Raw genomic sequence first — 10,517 nt, 5'->3', positions numbered from 1 at the left:
AGGCAGAAAGTCAGAGTACAGGAAGAATCGTTTTCCTCAAGGGCACACAGATACCCCCACCACTTTACCTTCTCTGCTAGGAATCCAGTTCAGCACACGCACTGAGGACCTGCTGTGGACAGAGCCTGTGCTTATTGCTGAAGGAATCCACTTCCTTCTGGTCTTAGACTGAAAAAGCATGTCACCCTGTCTCCTTTCCCTGTCTCTCATTAACTCCATGTTTTGTTTCACTTTTCAACATTATTATTTAGTCCTTATATTGCCTTTATTGTCCTTGAGTTTCAAGGTTCTGTCTCAATTATTTTTGTATTCCTGAGTCACTGGGTTACCCTATGCTGGTGACAGCAGTCCATTTTCTTGATTTAAGCTGCTCCTTCTCTCAGCAAACTGGTGTCAGAGTTCTTGACAAAGTGCCCTCAGGGCGCCTATCACCTGCACCCCCAAATCTCCCCAAGGCTCCTAAAGAAGGGACACATCTCATTTGGGAGAACATGGAGAGGGCACCCCAATGCCCGGGCGTGGGGGCTTCTGGCTCACTGCCATGGAAAGCCTGAAACGTCTTAGCTAAAAATACTCAGTGCCGTCCTAGGCCCTGGCTCCCAATGGCTTGCTGCTGGGGACACGAACGCCTCCGGAATGTCTCGGCATGGCTCAGGGTCACCGGATCGTGGCTCAGCTCCAGCAAGCAGCCTCAGAACCTCTTGGCCTCAGATGTTTTTAGCAGAGGGATTACTGGCAGGGGTGGAAATAGACCTCCATATTCTGGGCGGCTCCCTCACCCCACATTCCTTGGCGCTTTGCTTTATTAGAGCTCTCAGCTGTCACCATGATCCAGGCATGGAGATAGGAGAGGCCTCCCTCACCAGCTGGTGGCAGCCTGCAGGCTGCAAGTGCACCCCTCATAAGGGCATGTCACTCGTACTGGAAGCTGTGTGGGGTTCAAACATGTTTATTTCCTCTGGCCCAGTATCCAGGCAGGAGGGCCATTCATCCGAATGTATGAAAGTCTCCTGTTTTATTTTTAAAAGGTTGTGGAGCTTGAGGGAGGAATCACACTCTTTAGAAAAAGACCATGATGCCGGAAGAGCAGGCCCCGGCCGCGGGTGCACCCTGAACCCCACCAGGGTGAATGAAGAGAAAGGTGGCAGGCAGGCCATCTGTGAGGACAGCCACCGAGCTGGGAATACAAACATGCCACGCGAGAAACAGGGCGCTTTGGTCAGGCAGGGAGGCCTGCTTTCCAACTCCTGAGGGAGGATTCCCTGGAAAACAGCCAGTGGGGGGTCACAGAACTACTCGGAGACGGGCAGCAGCCCCTCCAGACGACACCACTTCGTTTTTCTCCAACATCACTGGACGAACAGAACTGAACAAACCATCAGTAAGGAGAGGAAGTGCATACTGGTTACCGTTGCTGTGAAAGCAGCGCTGAGCCCAGCGTGGTCTGCGTCTGTCGCTACACAGAACTGCACACACACGCAGTCACACGCAGTCACATGCCCACTAAAGCTCCTAGAGCGGACGTTCACAACAGCTCACTACTGTACACCTTCAGCAGCGCAGGGGGGAGTCTTCGGAGGCCTGATCCAGAGCTCCTGAAAGGAAGGGGGTGTGGCCTCCTGCTAGGCCCCGCATCCCAGCACCGACCCCCAAAATCACAGAACCCTGCTCACGTGGACTCAAAACTCCCCAGCGCCCTAGCATGCTTTCTCGCTCCTGCTCCAAGCCTGGGGTTTTCAGAAAAGGCAGAGGGAATCGAACCAGGGGAGAAGTATCTCACGCTAATTATTTTTTGATTTGAGAGTAATACATCAGTGTCTTCTGCAAAAAGGAGATGGTGGAGTTTCAGAGAACCAGACTAAGTCTGCCCAGGTTTCATTCAGGGGATATTCTGGAAAGGAAGGGGAGGGTTGGGGGTGAGGTGGCTATGCCACATGAGCTGGTGCCTTATATGGAGAGCCAGGAAAGACTGAACCACCAGGACCGGAAAGGAGGCCGGACCAGAGAGGGGGCCAGTGGTTGCTCCTCCCCACCAGATTTGCCAGCACTTGGTGCTGCTATATGCAGGTGTGGGACTGAAAGTGAAGCAGAGAGCTGGCGGACAGGTGGGGCAGATGTGGCAGGAGCAGGCAGGTTAGAGAAGACACATTTCTAGTAGAGAGAGCAGGGTTAAGGGCTGGGAGCCTGAACACCCCCCCCCTCCAGCCCCAGCAGGGGACCTCGTTTGCCAGTGGTGCCAGCCACCCCCACCAGCAGCTGCTGTGGGGGAGCACATTGGTCACATGGGAACTGCAAGAGGTAGACATTGAGCAGAAGCGACACTGAGCTGACACGGGTGCCTGCTGTGTATACAGACGTCTGGGCCCCGGGGTGGCCTGGCCCTTGACACAGAGCCCAGGCTGAAAGAACTGAGCCGCCTCAGTGACAGCACAAGGGGGCTCAGAGGCCGGCCCAGGCTGCAGGAGACCAGTGCCCAGGCCAGAAGCCCAGCAGCAGGGGGCCTGGATCGGCTTTGAGGGGCCCCGCGAGAGCTAAGCCCAACCAACCTCAGGGGCGGGCCCAGGAGGAAGTTTTGGGCACCAAACCAAGCTGAGTGGCAGAGGGAAGGAAAGAGAATACAACAGTTTGAGCCAAAACGACATGAACCCCCAGAACTCCAGGACCTCAGCTCTATGCCTTCCAGCAGCCAAAGGGGAGAAATCAGTCTGGGCAGAGTGGGGAGGAGGAGCCAGATTAGTGCTCTCTGGGAGGAGGTCTCTGTCCCGGGGACACTGGATTTGGGCATCAAGGTAAACAAACCTCTCCATGGAGTAGGGACCCCTTCCCCCTACCCCAGGGGCTTCCTTTGAAGTAGTGGGGTAATCACTGCTCCCCCCAGCCCACCCAGAGCCCTGCTCTCAGACTGTGGCGCCAGTAGGGATCACTGGGCACTCTGAGGAGCTCTTAGGCCTGAAAGCCTCAGGGGCAGAAGTGCCAGACAGCCTAGGAGTCAAAAACTTGCACCAATCTAATGTCGGCTGGGGAGGTCCCTCAATCACATCAGGAAGGCAGGGCCCAGAAAGGGCAAGCAACTGGCTCAAGGGCTCACAGCTAGCCCAACTAGGCCAGAGGCCACGGCTGCAGCCTCACAGGGGAGGGAACCACAGACGACTCCAGAAAGAGGAACCAAGGTCCTCAAGGGCCACGGGAGGACAGTGAAGATTCTAAGAACAGGAAGGCGAGACATGAACAGCTGCGGGAGGACAAACCGTCAGCACCAGACCCGTCCCGCCCTGGGCCGTGGACACACACCTGAACATAGGATGGGCCCAGGGAGCATCCTCTCCCGCCCAGAAAATGGCCACTTCGTCATAGGAGAGCCAGGCCCAAGATGGTGACTCAGGACGTCACAGGGACAACACAGGGAGGGCAGGCGCCAATGCCACTCGCCTCTGCACCAGACAGCCAAGAAGCCAAGCGCTGTGGATCCTGGGTCTGGGGGCCTCTGCCCTTAGGGCCTGCCTAGCATTACAGCGGAAGCCTGGAGAACTCAGAAAGGTGGTCGACTTTGTCAAACACTCCGGGCACGCTTGCGCCCCAGATTACACAGACATTAGCCCTGACTTGGGCTTGAAGTCACAGGCACCAGGGAGGCAGCAGCGGCTGCACTGAGACCAGGGCATCTCACCCTCTTGCAGCCTAAGGAGCTCCCCGCCGCAAGGCCGGTTAGGGTCCCACCCCTCTGTGGTCGGACACTGCTGGACAGACACGGGAGGAAAAAGGCAGGAAAAGGCCTGTGTCGGAGAGAAGGCAGCCCCTCCCCGCAAGCAGCCTGGTAAGGCCCCCCTGCTCTGCGCACCACCCGGCCCTCAGGGCACCAACTCGAACTTGGGGGGCCCGCGCGCCCAGCTGAGAGCCAGCAGGGGGCGCTCGTGGTCCTTGTCGGACTCGGGCTGGCTCTGAGCTCGCTTGGGCTTGGGGTTCGCTGGCGGGTCCGGCTGCTGCACCGACATGGTCCTGCGCAGGTGGTTGCGCTTCCGCAGGAAGTCGGGCTGCGCGTGCAAGCCGAAGCTGCCCTTGCGCAGGATCATCCACGAGCTGTTCTTCTTGGGGCGCGAGAGGTGGCTGGCCTCCAGGACGGCCAGGTGGGCGGCGTCGCCCTCGCTCAGGAACTGCGGAGGGGACAGGAGTCAGGCCAGTCGGGCGGGGACAGGCCTCTGGTCCGTCCCGCCACACCCCAGCCTCTCCAGCACCGGACCCTGGGGTCTGCAGCCTCTCCGTGGAACCCCCAGGAAACTGGGAGCTCGCTACCATTCTAGGCTCGCCCTCCTGCTCTGCACAACTGAGCACTTACGTCTGTACCTGTGGGGCATTCCAGAATTCTGGTTCTTGACGAGGGTGGAACTCCCATCCTTGTCGCTTTCACTGAAACCCCAAAGCCTAAGTCTCTCCCATCCATCATCCACCTTGCACCCCATGGAACTTAGCCATTTTATGGCCCCCCACAACTGCCCTTCCTGCCAATCCTCCCACTGTGTGCTCCAACACTGCTCACAGTGTGGACCTGGGCCATTGCAGGCAGGCTCTCAGGCGCCACCCCAGACCTGCAGAATCAGAATCTGCCCTTAAACAAGACCCCCCCACATGATCCACAAGCTCGTTTCAAATGTGAGATCAGTGCTGCTCTGGGGATCCTCACTGTGGAATCCCCATCCTCTGACCCTCACCTGCTGGCCACTCTCCAAGTTCACTCTCAACATGCCCCAAAGTTCATCAACTTCCCTTCAATCTGCTTCTCAATGCTAATAATATCACCAGGTCACCACACCAGAAATGGGTGCCACCCTGCACATCTGATCCGTTCGTGAGCAAATTCAGTCCATTCTGCCTAGAAATGCCTCTTGGACCTCCCACTTCTCTCCTCCAGGCCACTGCCCTGCCGCACCCTCCCATGCCCCTCCCACCTGCAGCCAGAGGGGCCTCTCTGAATCACAGCAACTCAAGAGTTCCAGCAGGATGCAGCGTCAGCCCAGCGCTCCCGCTGCTTCCCCGCCCCGCCCCTGCACGCCCCCGCCCCCCATCACAGACAAGCTGTCGCTTGCAGTTCCCAGAGTGTACACGTTCTCTGTCACCTCCTGACCTTTGCTTTGGCTGCTGCCTCTGTCACAAACGCTCCTCCAGCCTCAGGCCCTTTTAGGACAATTTCTTCACACTCCTGGAAACCAGCCTTGCCCGTCCAGCAGAGCTGCTCCTGTCTGGGGCCCCACCATCCTTTGCGCTCCCCCACTTTGGCTCTTGCCACACTGTGCTGTCACTGTCTGCAGATTTTTCCATCTCCCTACTAGACTGGATGACATAACATGCGATTCCACCAGGGACTCTCCCTGGCTCCCAATACAGAACCCATTTCCAGGCAGGTGCCCAGTAGTATTTGTTGAATGAATGAATGAATGAATGAAGCAGATTAAGGAATGAACAAATAAAGGAATAACCACCTACTCTACTCCCCCTTACCCTTTCCCTGGGCCCCAGCCCCCAGCCCCAACCACCTGGCACTGGGTTTGGTACTTCTTGGTGGGCCGGCCCACAATGAAGATCTGGGAGGGGGGCAGGCCCAGCACGCTGTAGACGGAGATGTCCTTCGTGGAGCCGTAGGCAGCGCTGATTTTGATGAAGCACTGAAACACAGAGCCGCTCATGGAGGGAGAGGGAGGCCCAGGCAAACCACCCCCAAAGGATTCCTAGATCATCCCCCTGGAAACTCCTCCTGGGGGACCCTCCATCTGCACACTAAAGCATCCAAGCCATGGGTCCACCCTGCAGTGGCCTCCCCTCTCCGCCCCTACCCTGCACCCCACACTCTGAGCTGAGCAGCACAAACGGTAGGTTATGCAACATGGGGCAAAGTGTTCCCTTGTGGACCAAGGAGCTGAGAGCCAGGCAGACACATCACGGAACAGGGCTGGAGCCAGTTCTGTCTGGCCCCCAACCCTGTGCCGTCCTCACGGCAGCAGCCTGCTGCTGGCTGGTCAGACATCCTCCCCAGAAGCCTCATCCCAGTTCAGAGAACTGTCGGCTCCTCCTCATTCCAGGGTCACCTCCAGACCCTTGCCCACCCCACCGGGACACAGCCTCACCTCCTCTGAGGTGCTCACCACCTCGCTGAGCCTCACTCTGAGCCCCCCATCAATGTCATCTTCTTTTCTCCCCCTCCCCCTCCCCTCAAGTTCGCTGGAGACTCCTGGTCCCAGGTCACAGCTTTTCTTCCTCCTAAGTCCCACCATCACTGGGATATCTTCCTCAAGGTCTGCAGTGACTGTCACCTCCAAGACTGAACCCAGAACGGCCCCTCTGAACCCTGAATGTTCGCTCTCCCACGCTGACCCCACTCCTTCCCTCCTCTGTCTCTTACAGCCGCTGCAGCCTTACCCACCCCTGAGTTCTCTGCATGCCTCTCCTGCCTTGCCCCCTCCTCCCCTGCCTGAGCACCTCCCTGTGTTCCCTCCCCTCCACCTTGCATTCTCCAGCCCCTCTCCCTCCTCCCACACCCCCCCTCCCCCGCTACACCTCCGCCGGGAATCCTCTACGAGCACCTTCTCCATTTCTATATGCTGGCTGCTGAGAGCTTCTGGAGAAACAGAACCACGCAGCTCTGGCCCCACATGTTCTCTCTGCTCCCCACCCTCCAAAGAAACTCCTCCCAACTTTTACTTCCCTACCCAGCCCTGGATGTCAACGCCAAGAGAGGGCTTCCTCAGCCCACTGGCCCCTCCGCATTAGCTGGCCCATCCCCAGCTTGCCTTCAGCCAGAGGAAGGAGCGGCTTCTTTGTCCCATCCTGTCCCGCCTCCTGGTCCACCGCAGCTCGCTCCTGTGACTTCAGTCCAGCGAGTCCCTTCCTACCCACACAGCCCTCTGAGCCGAGATCCCTCTCCTCTGCTCCCCACCCCGCTGCTTCTGCCCCCTCGGCCCTCTCAGGTGACCCTTCTTCACCAAGGTCATCATCGTGAGGACAGTTCTCACCAAACCACAGCTCTGCACAAGGACACTCTCTCCTTCTTGAACCCTGCTCCTCCTCCCTGATACCGGGAAGCTTCCCCCTCTGGCCTCCTCCCCACCTGGCTCTGTGGTTCCTGGGCTGGCTCTCCTTCCAGCTCTTGGGGGTGCTCAGCAGAGCCCCTTCTCTCTCTCCCTCCCATGGCTTCATGGACCTGCCTCAGCTGGGACCAACGTAGCTCACGTCCAACAGCCAGACAAGCCTCCATGTGTCCGCCTCCAGCCTGGTTCCCTTTCATTTCATCCATTATATTTTGGGTGCCTATCCTGTGTCATCATGGCCCCTGATGCTGGCGACATACTGGTGACAAAACACAGGAGCTCTGCCTCCCTGGAGACTATGGTCAGGTCAGGTTACCAAAGAAAGCTCCCGGCCAATGGAAGCCAGGGGCGGGGGCAAAAGGGCAGGGCGTAAGGTCAGTTCGTATGGTGGGGCGCGGGGATGGCACCTTCAAGTTGAGTGGACTGGTGTCGCGGCCAGCAGAGTACTCCCAGCAGCGGCGGTGGCGGAGGTGGTGGGTGGCAGCGGCAGGAGCGGGAGCGGTGGCGGCGGTGGTCCCAGCGGCGGAGGTAGGAGAGGCCGTCGGAGTGTAACAGAACCCGTGGTCTGTTCCTACTGAAACAGAACCCACGGGCTGTTTAGTTAGGGGTCCGATTGCCCGCCGCCAGAATTACAACTCTGAATACCAGAGTTTGGTGAAAAGGAAAAGAATTGTTTATTTACACAACGTCCTGCCTCCCCCTCCCAGACCTGGCCAGTCTTAGGAAAGTCAGAAACACCGTTTCCCTACTTCCCAGGCACAGTTCAGCTTTACCAGCAGCTGCCAATCACTCAGTTCTGACTGGGGAGGCCCTTTCTGTGCTGTGGTGCCCTCCAGCTCTCAATGCAGGACCACCTGGATTCTCAGCCTCCTTGGAAACTGCCTTCTTCCTGCAAATCGCACGGATCTCCTCTCCTTCTCAAAGCAGCCTGGCAAGAGCCTCTTCTTAAAGCCGCCTGGAGATCCCTTCTCCAAGCCAGATGGAGGGAGCCCACAAGAGCCAGAGAGTGAGGGCGTGAGGGCCAGAGAGAGCCTTAGAGTGAGCCTCCTAGAGCCAGAGCCAGCCCAAAATATGTCTGCAGCTGCTTCTCTCTTCCTCCCTGCCTCCTCTCTCTCCCCGCGTCCTCTCACAGTGGGTGTTGCAAACCGTCCTGACCATTCACAGAACCCTAGTAGGCTCGGTCTGCTTCTTCCCTAGGCTCTGTCTGCTTCTTCCATACCAGCCCACAGTCCAAGATCCCTCCCATCTCCCTGAGTCTTGGAAGTAAAGCGGATCTTTGCAACAATGTATCCAGCCACTAGCTCCAGGCATGCAAGGGCATCCTGAAAGCTGCTTCCTGCTGCCTATCTCCCAGCTGCAAACTCTGCGCTTTGTTTTTGGACTCTCCTGTTTCTGTAACAGGAGGGCCTGGGCGGCCGGTGCAGGATCAGTGGCTGCGTAATTGGCAGAAGCCGTTCGCGTGCGCCTGCCCCTCCCCCAGCCCGAGATGGGGAAGCCCCGAACTGACCTCAAGAGGCGTCTGGGCGCGCCCTTCCCACAGAATCTGGGCAAGCTGGAGCACGCGCCTTCCTCCTGCCGGCCCTCCACGTGGCCCCCCTCCCCGAGCCCCCCCCCCCCTCCGGGGAGTTCCAAGTGTATCCAGGCAACAGCCCAACGGATACTTCTTGGCGAGCTCTCTCTGGCTGCTGAGGACGGTTTCTGTGCTCCCGGCCAGAGCTCCCAGACGCGCCCAATGGGCAACTGCCTGAGTGCACTCTGCCCCCACCCCCCGCCCTGGGGACCAGGGGGCCAGCTCAGAGCTCCCCCAGGTGGCCAGTTTCCCTTGGTCCGCCAGCGGCACCCAGTTGTCCCTGCTCCTCCACCTCCTGCAGGGCCAGCCCGCCAGCACCTGCTCACATGCGGTGTTGCAGCCTTCGTGAGTGTCTGTGTGAGGATCCCCCAGAGCCTGTGGCGTTTGCTCGGGATCCTCAGGTCCCTTTACCAGTGGGCCTGTGGGGGGCACGGGGAGGAGGTAGGTGAGGAGGGGGGGGAGCCCACTGTGCCAGAGAGTGAGGCTGAGGGCTGTGAGGGAGCCCCGCCTACCTGCAGGCTCCCGGGGGCCCAGGGAGGCCTCCGTGCCTCGGTGCTCAGGCCTGGGCCCCTGCAGGGCACCCTCCAGGTGCAGGGCCGGGAAGACGGAAGGCGCGGTAAGGCCCAGGCCTCCGTGAGGGGCTCCCCCTGCCTTTGCAGGAAGAGGAACCCCATCACCAGCTCCTATAGCTCCACCCGAGGCTGCCCTCCGGTGGAGAGGGGGAGGCGTGCCGCCCCTTGCCACGCCGGGCTGCCCCAGAGGGCCGGGAAGACGCTGAGGCAGCAGCGCCCTGGGGCTCCCTCCTCAGCTGCCGCCCTGCCACGGAGGCTGAGCCAGCCTGAGCAGGGCCGGGGTGCCACCAGAGGGGACACAGCACCCTCCAGGCGCCGCAAAAGGAAGGTCTGCCTGCTCCCGCGCAGGCGAGGGCCCCCTCTAAGCCTGCCACCAGGTCCCGACCCCGGGTACAGGGTGACCCCAGAAGATTTGGACAGAGACCGAGAAGCGCGGTGGCGGACCATCCTCAGGGCTCTGCGTGGTGAGGCGTGGGCCCTCTGGGACTGGGGGGCTCCAGAGCCTGTGCCTTCCTGCCCGCAGCCTGTGCCTGCCCTCAGTGCCCCTGTGTCCGCCAGTGCTCCAGTCACCTCTGTGCTGAGCGCCAGCCCCTCGGCCTGCACATCTGCAGGCTTGGCTGCCAGGCCAGCCTCTGACAGCGGGGTGACTCCCATGGACACCAGCCCACCTCCCAGGCCAGCCTCTGACAACGGGGTGACTCCCATGGACACCAGCCCACCTCCCAGGCCAGCCTCTGACAGCGGGGTGACCCCCATGGACACCAGCCCACCTCCCAGGCCAGCCTCTGACAGCGGGGTGACCCCCATGGACACCAGCCCCGCTCCCTATGCACTTCCCTCGGGGGCTCCACCCAGCTCTCGAGGCATAAAACGGGCAGCCTCAGGCCCAGCCCAGGTCCCAGTCTCCACTGTAGGCCAGCCAGCCCTGGGCAGCATCGCCCAGGCCCCCCCGGGAACGCACGCCGGCCCCAGGCCTGCCTTGGCCGCCTCGTCATCGGCTCCAGGCCCGTCTGGCACGGCCACCCAGCGCCCTGGGGGAAGCTCCGCACAGAACACGCGGAAGCGAACTCGCCAGGGCACCCTGGTCACGACCCCTGGCACCAGCGCTGGGAAAAAGCGTACGCTGGGAGGCGCTGCTGCGCCCGCCGTCATGCCCACCCACGGACCTGCACCCAAGCAGAGCTCCCATGCTTCCAGCCAAGGGCTGGGCACCACCACCACCAGCACGGTGGCCTCTACCGTGGTGTCCCTCTCAGCCTCCACCCCCAGGGGCCCTGCCTCTGCTGGGCACACGGCAAC

General features: G+C 60.2%; 1 protein-coding gene across 1 annotated transcript; it reads right to left on the bottom strand.

Moving 5' to 3' along the window:
* Positions 1-3,154: 3,154 nt before the first annotated feature.
* LOC149997578 (membrane-associated phosphatidylinositol transfer protein 3-like) lies at positions 3,155-5,697 on the bottom strand. The gene is made up of 2 exons (XM_090292065.1): positions 5,529-5,697; positions 3,155-4,151 (listed from the first exon to the last, which is right to left on the bottom strand). Exons 1-2 carry the CDS (start codon positions 5,676-5,678, stop codon positions 3,849-3,851), a joined length of 453 nt encoding a protein of 150 aa, XP_090148191.1. The 5' UTR covers positions 5,679-5,697; the 3' UTR covers positions 3,155-3,848.
* Positions 5,698-10,517: the final 4,820 nt, after the last annotated feature.

The sequence above is a fragment of the Furipterus horrens genome, unplaced genomic scaffold, assembly GCF_987537825.1.
Source record: "Furipterus horrens unplaced genomic scaffold, mFurHor1.1.pri manual_scaffold_11, whole genome shotgun sequence".
NCBI lineage: Eukaryota > Metazoa > Chordata > Mammalia > Chiroptera > Furipteridae > Furipterus > Furipterus horrens.
This window is presented reverse-complemented; position numbering and strand designations above follow the sequence as displayed.